Source organism: Equus asinus, chromosome 8 (genome assembly GCF_041296235.1).
Source record: "Equus asinus isolate D_3611 breed Donkey chromosome 8, EquAss-T2T_v2, whole genome shotgun sequence".
Lineage (NCBI taxonomy): Eukaryota > Metazoa > Chordata > Mammalia > Perissodactyla > Equidae > Equus > Equus asinus.
The window spans coordinates 94,005,502-94,025,704 of NC_091797.1; the positions used below are offsets into that span (position 1 = coordinate 94,005,502).

Sequence of the window (20,203 nt, forward strand, 5' to 3'; positions counted from 1 at the left end):
TGGCAAACTGCTGCCCCTGACCTACAGAGTAGGTTCTTGTTACCCTCTTCCACTCCATGTATTGATGTGGTCCAAACACTGGTCCTCTGAAGCATCCCTGTTTCATCTCTTGAGTTGTCATTGCCGTTATTTCTTGAACTTCCAGTGGTGAAATACCCTAGACCTTCAGAGCTAGAAAAAAGAAAGGACCCTGCCACCCACCAATGCAGCCTCCCATTTTACAAATAAGACATCCAAGGCTCACAGAGGGGAAGTCACAGCACTCGGGCCCCGTCCTCCAGCTTTCCAAGACCACATAGTCCCTCGCACCTGGGCCCACCTCGTGGGAACCACACAGATGCTTGAGGCAATTATCCAGATGGTTCCAGCCAAAGGATCTGGAAAATTCTGGCTAAGAAACACAAGTCCTCAACCAACTGCAGAACTGAAGCAAAAGCCTTTTTCGCCATCATTTTAACTGCGATTCCATAGGTGACAGCTTTGCCTTCTCCCCCAGAGCTGAGCTCCTCTGAACAAGCTTGAGGGGGGGCGGGTGCTGAAAATGGGGCTCCGAGCTCCACCAGCTCGCAGATTGCAGCTACCAGGACATTTTCACACTTCTTAATGCCAAAATCTGCGTTGGGAGCTGATCTGCTCTCAAAGAGGGCTTTGAGAGTGGTGGAAGGCTCTGGATGATCTTAGACACAGGGGGTGGAATGTGGTATCAGCGAAGAACACTGGGGCCAAAGCAAATGGCAGGAAGCAGGTGTGAGTGGCGAGGCTGTGGGTGACTGCCTGGACCACCAAGCAAGCATCTGACCCTTCTAGGTCTCATTTTCCTCATCCATATAAAGGGATAACAACCTCCTACCAAGAGTTGCGAGAATTTGGTGAGATAGTATATGGGGTAAAGTGTTTACCCCCAAGCCAGGCAGAGAGCCAGGGCTTAATAAGCAAGAGCTGCTGCTGATGCTGTTGGGGGCCATGCTATTATCAGCAGCTCAGGATCAGCCAGGTCACCTGGCCAGCAGGAGGCCTGCATTTGGGAAAAAAAATTAAAATCCTATCTGGGTGACACAAATCTGTGGGCAGGTGGCCCCTTCTGCTCAGGGTGGTAACCATGCCAACAGTGTGCACGCCATCTCTCCAGAACAATACCAGGTCTTCTTTGTAATATGTCCCTTGGTGTCTGGACTTCTCAGGAAGCTCAGAATGTCCCAGAGTACCCGAGGAAAAAAACAGGACGTTCCTTTTCTGGGTCACCTATTCACTGTGCTCCAGTGGAGGGTTATGACAATGCTTTGGAAATTCAGACCCAAGCGACCACAGTCATTACCGCAGCCTCAGGGTGGGACGCAGCAAGGAATTATCATATAGCTGTGATGGCTGGTGCTTCCCATGTGCTGGCACTGTGCAGGCGCGGTACAAACACGCTCTTGCCGACTGCCAGCCCCAAGAAACAGGTGTGGTTAGTCCAGGTTTACAAGTGGCCTGCCCAAGGATACTCAGCTGGTAACTGGCAGAGCAGGATTGGAACCCAAGTTCAGATCCTTTTCCCCCATTACACCACAGACAGGTTCTCAGGTCGCCAGAGGGGGTTTGCTCTGTTCCCTGAGCAAGACCTGTACCAGGTGAAGATGCAGCAGACCTGCCCCTGTGTGGGGACCTGCTCTGAGCTCTGGGGCAACACAGCGAGTTTGACATTAATCACCAGCCCCCTTCCTCTGGTTCAGGGGCTCTCTTTGAAGTTGTTCAAAGGCCATGTTTCTTGATGGGACTTAGAGCCCTGGGAGTAGGTGACCTGCCCAAGGCGGTTGTCCTGGTCTTTATTTACGAGGTTTTGGGGAGTTGGCAGCTCTCTCCTGAGGGTGAAGAAGGTGGGTGCTGCTAGAAGTGTGTAGGCTGTAAGAGGGGAGGTTGTGTGTGCTTTCCACAATCTGAATGACCCTGAAGGGGGAGCCATACCTTGGCCCCTTCTCAGCTAAGGCGAGGGTAGCGTGGGGCCATCAGGCTGGGGAGTCTGCTGGACCTGAGTTTGAATCCTGGCTCTGTTGATTACCAGCTGTGTGACTTTATTCCAGTCATGGAGCATCTTTGAGCCAGTTTCCTCACCTGTAAAAGGGGAATGGAAATCAGCCTACTTTACAGAGGTATCCTGAGGGAAAAAATACACCTGTCTCTGCAAAGCCCCTCGCCCAGTGCTGGGAATGTGGTAGATGTTACCTTCTTCTCAAGAGTGCGCGTGGATGATGTCACTCAGGGTAGGGGAGAATGACAAGAGGCCCTGGGACGGAGCCCTGAGGGACCCCAGCATTTCGGGGTAGGCCGAGAAGACAAGCCTACACAGGAGACAGGAGAGGAGCAGCCAGTGCAGCAGGGAGAAGCCAGGAGAGAGCAGGGTCATGAGAGCTAAGAGGAGAGGCTGTCTAGGAGGGGGGAGCAGTTGCGCCCAGTGCAGCCAAGAGGGCCAGGAAGGTGAGGACTATGAAGTGACCTTGGATTTGACAAGAGGAGGGCTGCCTGGGTGGAGGGGTGGGGCAGAGCCAGAGTACACTGGGCTGAGGGATGGGTGGGAGGTGAGGAAGTGGTGACAGTGAAGTTTGGTGAGAAGGAAAGAAAAGCTTCATGGGAGAACCAAAGTGTGCCACATTTGACATTTGTGAGTGTCAAAATCAACTAGAATTGAATGTGATTAGAATGCTCCAGTCTACCTAATTTTCACTGTTTTGAAATCACTCTCTGTCCAACAATGATCAGAAAAGCTAGAAGGGCTCTAATCCCTCTAAGAGCTGGAAGGAACCATGGAGCTCCCCCCACTAGAGCTGGCCTTCCTCCCACCTCTTACTGGAGCGCCATTATCATGGAGGGTGGGGTGGACAATTAATTATCATCTATTGCACTCTTTAAAGAAATTCTCTAGGGAAAAGATCAGCCTAGTTTGTTAACCTCAATTCCATTTGTAGTTAGCAAAGGTGCATGCATGGTGAAGCCTGGGATGGGGGCCTCCTCCCAGACCCACACTCAAATTCTGTTTCATGGATACTGAGGTCCTCATTTTAGCATCATAGCAGGGCGAAGGCCCAAGAGTCAGGAGACCTGCTATGGAAGCCTCAGCTCTGCTCACTGGCTATGTAAACTTCGGCCAGCCTCTCCTCCTCTTCAGACCCGTTTCTCCTTATGCAGGATAAGCGGTTGGACAGCAGTGACTCTAAGAGTCCTGCCAGCTCTGACATTCCAGGATTTCTATTCTGCAGTGCTTTTCACATTCCTTCAAGTCCAATTTCCAGATGGTAAAACTGAGGTCAGAAAAGGCCCACTCTCCAGTCCCTCCTTTCTAATGCATCTTACTCTCCAGAGCAAGACTCCTGGCCTGAGATACAGCTTCCACACCTCCAGTGGTTCCCAATTAGCTAAGGATAAATCTTCAGCTGGCATTGACGACACTCCGTAACCTTGTCTTACCACTGCCAGGCCTCTCTTCTCACCTCCCAGATTTTGTTTCTATCCTCACTGCCAAGCCTTTGCCCATGCTGGACCCTACTCCCTAATATCTTTCGCTGAGGTTGAGGTCCAGCTTACCTGCTCTTGCATGTTTAGAGCTAGGCTTCTAAGGCAGAGGCTTTATCTTACTTATTCTGTAGCTCCTCCTTCCCCCAGCGCTGAGCAAGCAGTAGGTGCTCAATAAAATTCTCGGCGCCGCAAGCCCCTCCTCCTGTGTTGCCCTTGAGGTGTTGTACTTAAGTCGGCCCAGGTTTCAGTCACTGGGATTTTCCTAGCTTGTCCGGGGCCCAGCCCAGGGCCTGGTAGGAGGGACCCACAGCACCGAATGCCAGGACTGGGAGGGGCTTATTGACCAGCCAGAGGGTCCTCTTCGCCACAAGAGGAAATCCAGTCTGGATATGAACTCAGGTCCACCACTTACAGACTGGGTAATCTTGAGCAAGTCGCTAATCTGGTTTTGAAAAATGGGGAAACCCAACTGTGCCCACCTGCAGGGTGAGTTGCGAGGATTAAGCAGGATTATACCCGTGAAGGCCGAGCACTTGGCCGACTCCTCATAGGAGTGTCGTGCATGTTACTTGTCCCAGCGGGGCCACCCAGTCCCTCCTTCGTGGAAGGCACAGTCTGCCCAACGCCACTTCTCAGGGTGGGGGCGCAGTGAGTCAACGTGTGTGTATGGGGCTGTCCCCAGATGTCGGACCCAATCCCGCCCCAGCCAGTTGCGGAAACAAGTGCAGGGTGTGGCCCCGCCGACCCCATCGGCCAGGCAGGGCTCCAAGCGGGTGAGATGGCGTGGGCGGGCCCGTCCGCCCCTCCGGGCACGCGGCCTCCTGGCTTCTCCAAGCACTAGGTTTATTTGCTTTTCGGGCCCTTCTCAAGCCAGATCTCTAACCTGGATTCTGAGGCGCTTTTCAGGGTGGGGCTGTGACAATGCGCTGCCCGCGTCGCCGCCATCACCGCGCGCCCTCCTGGGGCTCCGCAGTCCCCACCCCGCTCTCCTCTCCCACCTCCACCTATGCGGCGGTAAAATGCAGCACTCGCAGGGCGCCTGCGCGGCCCTCGGGCTGGGCGGCGGCGGCAGCAGCTATTTATAGTAGGTGACGTCACCTTGAAATAGACCGTTAGGGCCAGCCCGCCCTGCCCCCTTCCCACTCCCGCCGCTCCCCGCCGCCCGGCCCGGCCGCTCCCACTGCGCAGGCGTCCTCGCGTGCTCCCATCCCCCCGCGCAGCCGCCTCTCCTCCCTCGGCGGCGTCCGCGGCGTGAGCCACAGCGCGCGGGGCGAGACAGCGAGAGGGCGCGAGCCGCTCTGCTGCCTGCAGCCTGCAGCCTCCGGCCGGCCGGCGAGCCAGTGCGCGTGCGCGGCGGCGGCCCTCGCGGAGACCCGGGAGCGGATCGGCGGGCGGGCGAGCAAGCCAGCGGTGCGGGGCGCGAGGCGAGGCCGAGCCACGAGCGACATGGGGGACCGGGAGCAGCTGCTGCAGCGGGCGCGGCTGGCCGAGCAGGCGGAGCGCTACGACGACATGGCCTCCGCCATGAAGGCGGTGAGCTCGCCGGGAGCCCGGGCGGCCCGCCGGGGGGCCCGGCGGAGGGGAGGCTTGGGTGGCCGGGCGGCGTCTCCCTCCGGGCCCGGGGCGACCCTGCGACCCCGCTGGGCGCGGCTGCCCGCCGGCAGCCCGCGCTTCCCGCGCCCGCCGGGCGCCCCGCCATTTCCTGCGGCCGGGCCCGGGTGGGGTCTCCGGGGAGGGGGCGGCTCGGGGTCGCAAATGCAGCACCGCGGCGACGGGCGGGCGACGGTGACCCCTGCGGGCGGGCGGGGGTCGCCGCAGCCTAGCTCGGAGCCCTGGTGAGGGGAGGGGGATGCCTGAGGAAACATAAGGGAGCCACATTCCTGCTAGACTGTTCTGCCAGACTTGGGGGCTCACCCCCCTCTCACTTTCCTCCACACCCCAACTTGTAATAAAGAATCACCTAGAGAGTGGCGCCCTGTCTCCTGGTTTTCCCTGCCACGACCTGAAGTCTGTGTCATTCCGATCCGTTTAGCTCTGCTCGCCCGAATCGTTGACGTTCCATCTTCGCACGCCCGGGGTCTGGCTTTGTGTGCGAAGACCCCCATCCTGCAGTCTAGGCGTGGACGCGGCCGGGAGGGCGGAGGGCGGAGGGCGGGTGTGGGCCCCACTCCCAGGTTCGATGCTGCGCCCATCTGCCTGGAGATTAAAATGAGACGTGACTTGTAGGTGAGACGAGCCTGTGTGCCTTTGCATTCCCGAGACCCTCATAGATCGATGCTGCAGCTTGATTTCCGGTGCAGGAGTCGTGCCCAGCCACACCCTAGCAAATACCGTGGATTAGACACCACCTGCGTTTCTGAGACTTAGAGTTCCGGTTATCCTCTCACTGTCCCTGTCTGTTCACGTTGTTTTACGTTTTCGCTAAATGAACATTATTACTTCTCTCTGCGTCAAGGTCACACAGTGGTAGAGCTCCAACTGCGGCCACCAACCTGCCGTGTTCATCCGGTGTACAACCTCCTGAGACGTGGGAGGATCCGCCTGGGCTCCACCTTAGACCTAAAGATTCTGAAACTGAGGGTGGGACTCAGAAATCTGCACTTTAACCAGCTCTCGTGGCAAGTTTTAGCAGGTTTAGGTTCGAGAATTACTGCCCTGGTTTATATATAGCTCCTTTGCCCTTTTGCTGGCTTTGTGGGGGGGATTTCTTAGAGAAAAAACTACAAATCCAGAGGCTGCCTAAAATTTCAGAATCATTTGAAAAGCGCCTTTTAAGGCTTTTGATATTAGTATAATATGAAATATGTTGTCGAGGTCAGCATTTAGGATTATCCAGGAAGGAAGGATACTTGAAGAGTTTTCTGAGCTGTCCTTGTTGCATATTGAACTAGGTGTGTTTGCAAACCACCACCACCCATTTCTTGATTCGTTGCTCATGCCCATTCGAGCACTGGCATGCTGTCGAGGTTTAGATAGGAGCTTTCATCCAAACCAGGGACGATCTTGGTGTGGGACCTGGAGGCTATATCATTCTGGGGCCCTCTTTAAGAAAATGAATGTAAAATATATTAATTTTTCAAATTTTATAGAAAGAGGACTGACTGTGTGAATGCATTTTCTCGGAAGGGACCCTGAGCTTAATTTTCTCTGGGATAAAGCCACTTCTGTCCACGCAGCAAGTCACATTGAAGTGAGCCTCTTCTCCTCAGTAACTGAGTGGTACTAGGATTATGCAGGCTGAGGCCTCTCTCTGGAGGTTCTAGTGAAACCCTCAGCCCCCCTGTGAGTGGTTGAAGGCTGCAGTGTTAGGAGCGCTTTGAGGAGTAAAGAAGGCATGGGGCTTGAGGAAGGGTGAATTGAAGTTGAGGGAAAATGACTAGACTGTACATTCTGGAGCTATAGGAAACCTGAGGCAACTAGAAATGGGAAGTAAGGGGAGAATGGAGACATGTAACCAGAATGAAATACAGTTTGGGGAACGGGAAAAATTGGCTGGTCTTCATAAGCAGCCTTCAAAAATGCTTCCCTGCAGCTAGCTATTTGTGTCCACAGATTTTCTCTGACACTTTGAGATAGCGTTTTGCAAACGGATGGACCCCTCTGTGTGTTGGGAATCTGTAATATCTATCTGAAATGATTGACAGGTTGGGTAAGCCATCTAGCATTGAAAATTCAATCCAGGTCTAATTATGTCATCTCAGAATTTGTAATAAACCATTCCCTCAAGGTAATTTGTATTAAAAAAAAATAAGAACTTTTTTTGTCATCTAAATTAATGGAATATATTTTTTGGAAAGGACTTGGCAGGGGTCAGTGGAAAACAGTTTCTTGTGTTTTACCTAACAGTTACCGATGTTGATATGTTAAATTCTTAATGTTATTGAGAAGGCTCAATCCCCATTTTATTAATATAGGCCTTAAGTAGAGCTTTTGGAAAAAGATGGAATTCTAGTAACCCTCTGGGTTTATGTGGGTTTTCTTCATGGCAGGTAAGTAGACTGCTCCAGAGATGATGGAACAGCACACCTGAGTGAGGGGACGCTCTGATGCCGCCACTCTGTGACCTTGAAACTCACATCTCTTGGCTTCCGGTCCTCTGAAGTGCAAAACTTGTCATGTTGGTGTTACTGTCAAGCGGGGTTTCAGCGTTCATTCTTCTAACTTGTTTTCTGTTTCCTTTATAATTTAAATGGTGACCTGATAATATTGCCCGCCTGTAATGATTGATGTTCCTTAGCTACCAGCGTCACCTGGAGGAGATGGTGTGTGTCGGTAAGCTTTAAGAAAAATGCATACTGGTCCACGATGGTGTTGCCTCGCATCAGCTGAGAACTGCAGTTCCCTGCCTCACCCCATAATTTGAAGAGGCACGAAATGTTTCTGGAGTGAAGGAGCATCTTCAAGCTCTCCTTATCTCATACCTGGTAGCTTACAGAGAGTGTAATAGTGGGCAGGAACATCATGAAAGGTTTTAGAACCCAAGTCCTTTTTAGGCCAGGATTGAAATGACCATACACAGTTCGTAACCTCTGTCAAATGGGTATAATACCATCTTATGAAAACCATGACATAAACCTATAACATGGGGTAAAAGTGTTAGTGCAGAAGACTGAGAGATTTGAGGAGAGAGGGTAAATAATCAGATGTCCTGTGAATGTTCGTGGATAGACAGAATTCAGTCACGTCTCTTATTACCCTAAGTCATCCATTTTGTATTAAATCATATGGATGGTAATTGTGAAATTATAGAAATGTAAAAATCATTTGGGATAGCCTGGTGTGTTTTAACACTGCTACACAGTCGATTACAGAGTTGACAAAGGACAGGGAGAAATACGTCTGAAGGACTTGAAGAATATCTGTAGAAATCTTAAGTGCAGGAAACAAAGCTGTAGCTTAAGGAAATAGGACTTGGAGAGGATGAGGCACTTGGCCCAACCAGTGGCCAAAGGCTCTTATTCCAGCAGCTGTGAGATTATGGGAAGTGGGGAGATGAGCAGGTGGCGTGTAAAAGGAGAGCACGGCTGTGTGGCCTGGGGTGAGACATACCCGGGCTGCAGATACTAAAACAAAGGATGATTTTGAGGTGTACCAAAATTGTGGTTACTGTGAAATCTTAAAGCCATATTGGTATAACAGTTTGAAATATGTGTAAACTAGTGAGCCCTGTTTCCTACCAACTGGTCGTTTGAAATGTAATTATTGCTTTGTCATATTGGCTGAGGAAGGAAGAAGGCTTTGGATTTTTCTGGCAATAGTCTGTGTTAAAAGGCACTAAAGAAGGTAAACAGTTCACATAGCTTCGCTGCACCGAAGTGGAAATTGTGGCTCCTATCTGGGTTTGGGGTTCCTGAATTATCCCCAGAAGAGCTCCCACTGTCAAGGATCTCATTACTCACTTACACCAAAAACGTGTTTCCTCATCTTTGCCTGGAATTTTCTATTAGTGGTAGACTGCAGTTTTCCAGAAATATGGTTTGGGAGGGTGTACCCCAAATGTGTTTTCTGTGTTATACTTCATCAAGTTTAATGGGATTTATCATTTTAGTTATCAGGCACTCAGTAAATGGTTTCTATTATACCATGTGTACATTCTCATTTAATTTTTATTATAACTCTGGATGGATACTGTTATTAACTCCATTTTACAAATGAGATTTAAGGAGGTTTGTTTTCTCACAGTCAGTTTGTAAAGCCAGGATTTGAACTCTTGAATTTAGAGCTCTCAACTTTAGCCACTGTATGATCATGCCCTGTGAGGCTAAGGGGTAATATTTCTAGTATACATTCTGGTATATTAGCCGTTGTCATCGTTGGTGATGAAATTCTAATCCCTTTACACAAGCGGGCTTACTGAACAAATAATTTCATCTATTAGATGTATGTCATTTTTGCCAAGTTAGAGTAAAAACAGAATCTAACACTTAGGGATCTTAGCTATAGCAGAGGACCATGAAAGGCAAACTGGCACATCTGGATTTTGCTTGTTTTCCTGAAGACCAGGAGTTTTTTTAGCTTAAAAAGCAAAGTATTAATTCAATTTGAGTTTCTGCTATGAATTAAGAAGTAGAGGACTATGTTAAATTATACTGTGGTATTTTAAGAAATTGTTTCGTATCCTTGGCTCCAATTGTTTCTTCATAGTTCATCTAGCATATTTCATAAGTCTGGGACCCCAAATTTCAGTCTCTAGGCTGTTGATAAAATTCCTCCCAGTGTCCAAGTGGAGGCTACCAGTTCTGCCCCCACCGTTTGGGAGCTCCTCCCACTCCTTGCTGCGGTGGCATTCCCCGCTTTGGTAGTGGGTGTTGGCACTTCCCTCTGATCAGGACCTGGCACAGCTTCTGAAGCCCTTAGTCCTGGTGCCTCCAGGGACAGTAGCATGCAGTAATGCCATTCAGATGCGGTTGCATTTCATTGCTGCCAATGCCTACGAAAATGTTGAGTTGTGTCAAGAGCAAGACAAAAGCAGTCTCTTAACAATACAAAGTTAGCTGTTTTCTTTGACTAATGCTGAGCTTAGAGTGGATATTAATTACCTGAACTCCTCTGCTCTGAGCGTGAAGTTCAGCCTCTCTTGCGGCCTTTGCGGAACTGCAGCCTTACCCTGGTGAGAACAGGCAGTGGGCTCTCCCGGCTGGGCAAGTGGTGACTGTTGGTGGGTGCTTTGCCAGCGTGGGACCAGGCAGAATCCTCACTTGTAGGGCATTAACTTGGCAAAGAGTTGGCCAAAAAAGCTTTCATCGCTCTAGCTCTTAAAAAAAAGACACAGGATTCTGCCAAAGAAGCTTAAAGATTTTATGATGTGGTTATGTCTACCTGATTGCTCATGAGAATCATTTTCTTCTGTTCTAAACTCCTATCAAAAGCAAGATTGTTGATAGTGTTTGGGTGTGGGCAACTATAAAAGATGGGACGGTAGCGTGTGTGCGTGTAGCTATGAAGGATGGGAGTGCTGTTCGGGAGAAGTAATATTAACCCTAACTTTGCTAACGTGGCCTGGCAGCTCAGAGGTGGCATTTTTTGTTTGCTCAGTATTGCTTTTGAGGTTGGACGTTTCCCAGATTAAGAACTTTTTTTTCCCAAATAGTCTCTGTGCTATTTTTGGCAGTAGATCTATTTTTACTCAAAAACACATAGTTTATTGCCTTGTGAGTTAGTGAGGGGAGGCCTTTAGGGAATTTTGAGTCAGCGAATGGTGTCAGAGGAAGATAAATGATTTCGTAGCAGACCAGGTTATTCATGACTCTTAGTAACGCTGTGTGGTGTTTGAAGCAGAGAAAATGGGTGCCCTGGAGTTGGAATTGGTGCAGCCAAAGGCTGTGTGGTAAGGACATCAGTAGGATGGCTGGCAGGGAGTCCAGTCCTTAAAGGAAATGGAGAGGAGGACCTTTATAAATGGGGAGGGTCCATCAATTTAAGGGTTTCAGGAAGAGGGTAAGTGGGATTAAATGGGGTGGGGAGGTGCGCAGGAGAGCAAGAAGGCAGAGACGCTGTGGGCAGAGGTGGATGAACCCCTTAGAGATGGTGTAGCCACCTGAAGACTTAGTGTCTGGGGTGGCTGCCCTGAGGGCACCTGATGTGTGGCGGAAATGAGAATGTTGAAACTCCTGGCATTGGAGTAGAAAGAAGGTTGTGAACCATTGTGTAGGTCTCTTCTATCTTGAAAATTCTGTCTTGTCTTTGCCTCATGTTCCTAATTAGAAACTGGAAACGGATGATTGTAGAGATACAATAAAGCTCTCCATAGAATCTGCTTACCGTCCTCTGGTTAGCATTAGTGTGATCGGGCTGGTAGTGTATTGTTTTCCTTTCCATCACACTACATTGCCTCCCGGTGTCTGCTTTTCTTAGTGTATGTCCAAGCTTTTCTTTACGTCTCCTGGCTCCAGTATTTTGGAATTTGAAGTGTTGGGAACTGGCGAAGGTTATGCTCAGTAATAAGTATCAGTAATCAAGGCTGGCTGTAATTCTTGTTTGTTTCAATAGGCCATCTAATTTTACTTCGGTCTGTAATTTTCCATTCTAGGGGAAACTCTCAATTTTCTTTAGTTATCCAATCAAATAGTAATAAAACTATCTTCCTTCCATAAGTTTCCCTTTGTTAACTGAGTTGTAACCCAGGAGTATTAAAAAAAATTCTATGTTTAAACCTATTCAGTTATTCCCTAGTTAGGCCCTGGCTGGGGTTCTAAGAACAATGCCTGCTTAGTGATGTTAGTCACCCTCAGCTGATGCTGATAGTGATTCATTCAGACTGGCAGGCAACCAGATAATTGTTACATAAACACTAATACTCCTAGTAAATGATTGTTCTTGTGGCGATGTCTTTATAAATATTACCCAGTAGCCTTTTTTGGCAGTTTATTTCCCCATGGAGGAGGGATATACTACAGGAATTCTGAAAGTCGCAGATACACCCAAATTTCTTTTACGTTAATAGTATCAACCTCATGCCTTACCACACCTTTTATTGTTGCTCAGGAAAAATGGAATCATAGAATTTTGGAGCTGAGGAAGTCCTTGGAGATGGTTTGGGCTGATCCCCCTTATTTTACTTTTGCTGCCCACAAAGGTGGTTAGTTCAAAGTCACACAGGTAGCTCAGGCTAAACTCCAGATGTCTTAGGTTTTTTTGTAACGATATTGCCCCTGTTATAAACACCCTGTGTGAGATATAAATGTATTTCAGATATGCACTAAATTTTAATATTATACTCTGGGGAGTTACCTGGGTGAATCTTTGCAACATTCTGACTGTTGCTCAGCTTTATTAGTCACAGGATGGAGTATATAGTGACTCCTTATGGCTCTTATTTGCATTTTATTTTATGTATTTTAAATATATATATATTTTTTAAGATTTTATTTTTCCTTTTTCTCCCCAAAGCCTCCCAGTACATAGTTGTGGGTCCTTCTAGTTGTGGCATGTGGGATGCCGCCTCAGCCTGGCTTGATAAGCGGTGCCACGTCCGCGCCCAGGATTTGAAATGGCAAAACCCTGGGCTGCTGAAGCGGAGCACGTGAACTTTAACCATTCGGCCACCGGGCCCGCCCCTATTATTTGCATTTTAATGTCAAGTGGCCTTAGTCGAATTTATTTACTGCAAGATCTAAGGAGCTCTCCAAATTCTGTTCTTGCCTCATGTTTTGTCTTATTGAATATTGCCCTAGAAAAGTGAGTCATTCTAGAAGCTTCAAGCATTCTGAGATTTGTCAGAATATTTTAGATGGGATCTTGATTTATAAGGATTGATTCCTTAAAAGACCGAATTATCAAACAAATATCTACAAAGTCTCTTCATATTTCCAGTAACAGAAGTGAGTATGTGAGTGTTTAAAGTCACTCACTGGAGGAGAAAACGAGTGGGGTTACAAGTCTCCTTGACAGGGAGCCTGGATTTTGGATTAGTGGAGAGACGAAGATTGCTGAGGACTGGGGCGGATCACAGACAGAGGGCTGGAGACGACTCGAATCTGTGAGGCGGAATGAGGAAACTGGCTTGTCGGCAGCCCTCTTAGGGAATGGGCGGGAGGCAGCGGGTAGCCAAAGACCACACTGAAGAAAGAAGTGGGGTTGCTGGATTGAGTAGCCACGGAGGAGAGACAATCCTGGGCTTAGGATTTGCAGCAAAAGAGCAGGGGGGCTGGGGACCGGGAGTTTTATAATTTTACCTTTAATAATGGATTTCATTTGTTGCTTATGTTCTCAAACTACTAATTTTTAAAATAAACCTATCGTTTTTTGTTTTTAAACTTTCTGATTCTTCACTGCTCAGTCTTCTCAGTCCGTGTTAACATGTCTTTTAATATGCTGTTAATAAATTTTTCCGTTGAACTTGGCTTTTCCCTCCATCGGAGGAGGTTCTGTCCTTATGGTTTGGTTTAAGTAATACCTTTATGTTGTGTTTGATGGTTTCCTAAGTGCTTTTCTTTCTTTGTTTTTTTAAATTAAAGAGCTTTACTGGTAGGTCATATAATTAAGGAATCTCCCTACTGTATGGAAGATACGGGTCAATTTAGCAAGTTAGTGGTTTTGCTGGGGCCCAACCAAGGTTTTCTGACTGCAAGTCTGTATTAGTGTCCTAGGGCTGCCAAACAAAGTACCACGAACTGGGTGGCTTAAAACAACAGAAATTTATTTTATCACGGTTCGGAAGGCGAGAAGTCTGAGATTGAGATGTTGAAGGCTCTAGGGAAAAATCCTTCTTTGCCTGTCTCCTGGCCTCTGTTGGCTCCTGGTAATCCTTGATATTCCTTAGCTTGTAGACACATCACACCGCACTCCAATCTCTGCCTTTATTGTCACATGGCATGACATTCTCCCCATGTGTTTGTGTGTCTCCAAATCTCTCTTTCCTTATAAGGACATCAGTCCTTGGATTTAGGGCCACCCTAATGCAGTATGACTTCATCTTGATTGTGTCTGCAGAGGCCTTATTTCCAAATAAGGTCACATTGACAGGTATCAAAAGTTAGGACTTCAGCATGTCTTTTTGGGGACACAGTTTAACACCACAGCCAAAGCCAGTGCTCTTTCATTAACTACATAGCTGGCTCACTCGGAATTGGCATCATGGAGAACCAGCAAGTTACAACTCATAAAATGAAACATTTCCACTTAAATGTTGCTTCTATCCTTGATTGCCAGTCCAGGGTTCCTGTCAGTAGGTCAGAGTAAAGCTTGCTGCTGAGTATCTATGCTTCCTTTCAGCAGAGGCTGGGACCACTGCGCTGTCACTAATGCATCCATTTTGGCTTGAGGGACGGCTGGTTGTACCAACGGGTTTCCTTATGGAACCACACAGGGCAAGGCTCTGGCCACTAGATCTGTGTGGTATTTGATCTCATCTGTGAGGCTCTTATCTATGAGTATGTATTTGAGGAAGGTGTAGTCAGTTCTTTACAGAATATAAAGCTGGAAGGAGAATCTGGAACAGACTTCCGGTCTCTAGTTGTCTTTGAACATTTGACAAAGGAATTGTATGATCTTACTGTTAAGGATATCTTCTGCAGAATAGCTGGACCTCAGGACTTTTTCACCTGCCATTATGTACTATCACCTCACAACCTTTCCATGATTATCCTTCTCTCCATACCTTCACCAGCACCTTATAAGTTCTGAATGAGGGATTTCTCAAGGCCCTATCACTTCCTATTTTGAATTTCAACTATTTATCTCTTCTATTAGACTACAATCTCCCTTCAGGTAGGGTCCATATCTGACCAATTTTTCTCTGGAGTGGCTTGTCCATAATCCTGATTTTGGAAAGGGTTGTTGATTAGGTTGAAGGGACGGTTTCTTCTAAGAATTTCAGACTTGGATCTGTCTCAGTGTTTATTTTTTTGGGATTTTGCAGGTGACGGAGCTCAATGAACCTCTCTCCAATGAAGATCGAAACCTCCTCTCTGTGGCCTACAAGAATGTGGTTGGTGCCAGGCGATCTTCCTGGAGGGTCATCAGCAGCATTGAGCAGAAGACCATGGCTGATGGAAATGAAAAGAAATTGGAGAAAGTTAAAGCTTACCGGGAGAAGATTGAGAAGGAGCTGGAAACAGTGTGCAATGATGTCCTGGCTCTGCTTGACAAGTTCCTCATCAAGAACTGCAATGATTTTCAGTATGAGAGCAAGGTATTTTACCTGAAAATGAAAGGCGATTACTACCGCTACTTGGCAGAGGTAGCTTCCGGGGAGAAGAAAAACAGTGTGGTCGAAGCTTCTGAGGCTGCCTACAAAGAAGCCTTTGAAATCAGCAAAGAGCACATGCAGCCAACGCACCCCATTCGGCTGGGCCTGGCCCTCAACTTCTCCGTGTTCTACTATGAGATCCAGAATGCGCCTGAGCAGGCCTGCCTCTTAGCCAAACAAGCCTTCGATGATGCCATAGCTGAGCTGGACACACTAAACGAGGATTCCTATAAGGACTCCACGCTCATCATGCAGTTGCTGCGAGACAACCTCACCCTCTGGACGAGCGACCAGCAGGATGAAGAAGCAGGAGAAGGCAACTGAAGAGCCTTCAGGTCCCTGGCCCTTCCTTCACCCACCACCCCCATCATCACCAATTCTTCCTTGCCACAATCACTAAATATCTAGTGCTAAACCTATCTGTATTGGCAGCACAGCTACTCAGATCTGCTCTCCTGCCCCTTGGGAAGCAGTTTCAGATAAATCTTCATGGGCATTGCTGGAATGATGGTTGCTTTGAGCCCACAGGAGCTCCCTTTTCGAATGTGCAGACAAGTGCGTTCTGAATGAGGCATTTTGATGCCTGTTGATCTATGTGAAATCCCAGGAGAGAGCAATGGGGAAGTTTAGAAAGGAGAATTAGCCAACACAGGCTACAATTGATATTTAAATGATCCATTTAAAACAAGCTGATAGTGTTTTGTTAAGCAGTACATCTTGTGCATGCAAAAATGAATTCACCCCTCCCACCCCTTTCTTCAGCTAATGGGAAACTGTTAAGGGAAGCTGACACAAAGAGGCCACTTGCTCCTTTCCGTCAGCTTTCTAACAAACTTCAACGTGAGGTTTCAGTAGCGCCTTGTTTTGCCTCTTTAAATTATGACGTGCACAAACCTTTTCAATGCAATGCATCTAAAGTTTTGATACCTGTAACTTTTTCTTTTTTTGGTTGCGATGGTTTAAGAATCATGGATTTATTTTTTGTAACTTTTTGGCTATTGTCCTTGTGTATCCTGACAGCACCGTGTGTGTCAGCCCACGTCAATCAAGATGGGTGATTATGAAATGCCAGACTTCTAAATTAAATGTTTTGGAATTCAGTGGGTAAATAAATGCTGCTTTGGGGATATTATTTCTGTGTTTGTAGTCTTGATTTTTTGCCCTTTCAAGGAGCTATTTAACAGGTCACCATTTTGAATCCTGATTTGAGTCTCACAAACATCAAAGCATTTGGTACAGTAAGTTTTCAGGCCCTGTAATTCATCTCACACTTTGCGATTCACAAGACTCGTGACTGTTAAGTAGTTTTCTGTGGACCCAGTTGACATAGCCTTTCTGATTCACTCTTCCTGGTAACTGGTAGCTTGTATAGGAGCTGAGCAGACCAAAATGCTGTCTTCCACAGTACAGCACCTCTGTGAAAGGTCAGGGCTGTGTTTAACTTGGAAGGGTGTTGTCGACCCACCCTACTGGAATGTTGGTTGATATTTAACGCTCAAGGTACATACCGAGCTGAGACATATCCTCAAATTTTCTTAATATTCTTTCTGTATTAGATGGGATAAAATGTGAATTGGGGGCACAACCTGGATCCCTGAAATCCGTAGTTGTTATTATTAAGGAAGCTTTGTGTATTCTTTAAAATAGAAAAACTTCCATCTGAGTTTAAATAAAAAAGCCTAACCCCTTAAGCACTCTTCCCGTCTACTTCTATCACTCAAGGCTTCTCTTGAGGCTCAGTAGCATCCGTTGGCCTCTTCCTCAGGTGATAGGGACTCCAGCCCCTCACCGTTTTTATACCTCCAGCGTGGTTCCCAGAACCAAACATGTTTGTTAAGAGGATTGGTTCAGTTACACAGAGGCCTTAAAAACCATATTCTTGACTAACGCTTGACAGTGAACTGGTGAAAATGGCCTGACCCAATTTCTGTCCTTGAACTTAAATTGTGGTGGGGCAAGGAACTTCCAAGCATGGAAGTGTAACCTATTTTCTTGTTCAGCAGAGGTGTGGCCCACATGTTAATAAACACACCTTAGGAGGCCTGTTTCAAGTTGGCCTAATTGCTAGCTAAAATGATTATTGAGTTTCACCTCAATTAGTGGGTCAGGTATTTTCAAGCTACAAACTTTATGTGGCCAAGACACTTGGCTTTGATACGCATATGTAGGCATGAAAACTTGTTACATTTGAAATGTCCTTCACTGGAAGGGCTTTAGGAAAATCACTCACATTTTCATTTTACAACCATCTTGTGAAAGGTTTTGTCACCACCTTAGAGATGAGGAAGCTGACGTGTAGAGCTGAAATTCGCACAGCTGGCGAGCCACAGAGGACGGCCTCCGCCCAAGACTTACGATTGAGATCTCCAACTGCCCTCTGGTGGGCTCTAGCGCTGCCATGCTGCAAAGGCTCCGGGCAGCCTTGACTAGCCACACAAACTTTTGAGGCTCAGGACCCTCATTTTTTAAGTGTAGAATTTGAAATATAAGCTTTAAGTCAACTCAAAGTACTCAGTGTGTAGGGCATCCTCTGGTCTGGGAATGGAGTGTGGGCAAGTGTGGACACACACAATTACAATTAGCCCCAGTGACAAATGGAGTTCTTTGAGAAGACCTACAAATTACATGCGACATAAACCTGGAAGGCTTCTCTGCTGCACAAAGATTTCCTTCCAGTTCTGCACACTTTTGTGTTTTGAAACTTGTCAAGACAAATTTATAAAGTAAGATGGGGTCATCTCAGTGTTAACTGCAGAGGAAACTAAAGTCCAGAGAAATGAAATGTCTTTCCAGAGTCACACTGCAAAATTAGGGACAGAACTTAGACTAGCATTCAGATCCCCTAAATCTTTGATTGTGGTTCTTTTCTGTGTGCCACACTCTTGGGATTGAGATGAAAACATGGATGTCACACATTACATGTGTCCCCATTTAGGGGACACTTTCCAGTGCTTTTAATGTTTTCACTTAGAGTTGAAGGAATTATATTTAGAAAGGGATGTGTAAATTTATTGGTGCTATTGCTTCAGATTTTCGATTAACTCCTCAAACGCTTTTCAAAAGTCTATTTGTTTGAATTAGGGGGAAGGGTAGAATTCTTGATAATGGAACCATTGTTGGGTAAATACTTGGCCATCTTAAATCACTTGCGACTGGGGAGCCCAGGATGCCTCTCTGCTCTGTAAAATAAACTAGGCTGCGTTCCGACTGTCAGGCCCTCCACACCCTCCTCTGCTTCCCATTCAGAGACTAACAGGGTCCTCAGTTCTCAGGAGACCCTGCAACTCTCAGGCAGGCACAGAATGATTCACAGCTCTGTGGGACTTAACAGATCATCTTCCATTATAAAACCCAGTTATCATGTTGGTGAAAACAATTTCAAATGTCTATTGTGTCCTGGGCACTTTGTGTGCATGGCCTCTGAATCTTTACAGTGACCCTGGAAGGTAGGAATGATAATCTTTTTAACAGGTCAGGAAATCAGGCATCAGGTGGGATGAATCAGGTGGTATGAGGTGTATGGCTAGTAAGAGGTAAAGCCGAGATAAAAATTGGGGTGGTCCTACTTCAAGGCTCTTTCCACAACACCATGTTGTTTTTTGATCCCCAGCTGGAGAAAAAGGAGCCCCAGAAAAGTTATGACAGAGCCTTCTGTCTCTTTGGTCTCTCTCCTTTCTTCTCCGATCTGACATCCTATGTAAATCAAATTCTTCCTTCAAGGCCTAACGAAATGCCATCTCTTATGAAACCTCTGATCTGGCTGGAAGCATTCCGCCGGCTGACTTTAGGTCAGTCTTTGCTTTGCTCTCTCCTCCACCTCCACTGGACCATAGGCCCCTGTGGTGCCAAGCAAAACAAGGGCTCCAAAAGGTTGGGTGAGCTAACAGATGAAGGTTCATTTTCCCAAAGTACAACTCCCATGCCGTTCTGAGGGTGGAAACTGCCAGGAAGGAGAGGGAAAGTAACATCTGCTAACGGTTAAGTGGAACTTTACACACACTTTAAAATTCAAAGCTAACAATCCTGTGAACGAGGTTGTAGCTCCAATCGGGAGGCTCTGAGAGGTAAAGTGACTTTCGTAAGATCACACAGCAGGGAAGTGGCAGAGCGTGTCTTTGTGCAGGGCTCCAAGGTCCTTGTTCTTTCAGGCAGAGGCTGGAAACCTGACGTTTCAGGTCTTCCTTGATGGGACCTCTCCCTTCCTCACCACCCGGACTTCTCTCAGTTACCTTCTCTACATTTACCTCTTCAACCAGATCAGTCTTTTTTGCTGCTCCACTCCCAACCCCAGGCATATCCAGGATGTGGATCTTAATGCTTCTCCCCCCTCCTAATCCTGAATTCCTTCTGCTGGAAGGGGAGGTACCTGTAGGCGGTACAGCTATGGTATGACTTGCAGTGAACCAGAGCACCACCAGTTGAAATCTCTCCCCAGCTGGACCCTGCTTGCTCTCTCACTTTGGCTCAAGCCGTTACTCTTCCTTCTGGAATGGCTTTCTTCTCTTGGCCTATTCAAATCCTACCTATGAAATGTCACCTCCCCCCTGCCAGCTATTGTGAGCCCCTTTCTGGGTTCCTGTACTGTGGGTCTGTACCACACAATGACATTTATCACTCTGTCTTCACTCATTCAACAAACACGTTGAGCTCCTACTGTGTGGTAGACACTGGGCAGGGTGCTGGGGATACCTTGGTGAATTACCTGTCCTCATGGGGCTAATGCTCTAGTGGGGGACAATAAGAATATAAAACAATCAAGTAACTATGAAACCGCCTCCCAGGTTCTTCTCTCCAGGGTCTAGCACACAGTTAACAATAAGAATTTGTTTCAATTCATGAATAATTGGTTGATTTGAGGCCAGAATTTTAAAGAAGAAATGACCAAAAGGAATCCTTCATTTCCCAACCCAAATCTACCCATGTGCCATATAAGAAACTGAAGGTCATGAAGCTTCAGGCTTGGTTCTAACTGGCAGTGTGACCTTGAGCAAGTCCTGGCCTCTCAGCAGCCTCTAAAAACAAGGT

General features: G+C 47.2%; 1 protein-coding gene across 1 annotated transcript; it reads left to right on the forward strand.

Annotated features, from left to right (window-relative positions):
• Nucleotides 1-4,369: 4,369 nt before the first annotated feature.
• Nucleotides 4,370-16,310, forward strand: YWHAH (tyrosine 3-monooxygenase/tryptophan 5-monooxygenase activation protein eta). The gene is made up of 2 exons (XM_044775533.2): nt 4,370-5,022; nt 14,849-16,310. Exons 1-2 carry the CDS (start codon nt 4,936-4,938, stop codon nt 15,500-15,502), a joined length of 741 nt encoding a protein of 246 aa, XP_044631468.1. The 5' UTR covers nt 4,370-4,935; the 3' UTR covers nt 15,503-16,310.
• Nucleotides 16,311-20,203: the final 3,893 nt, after the last annotated feature.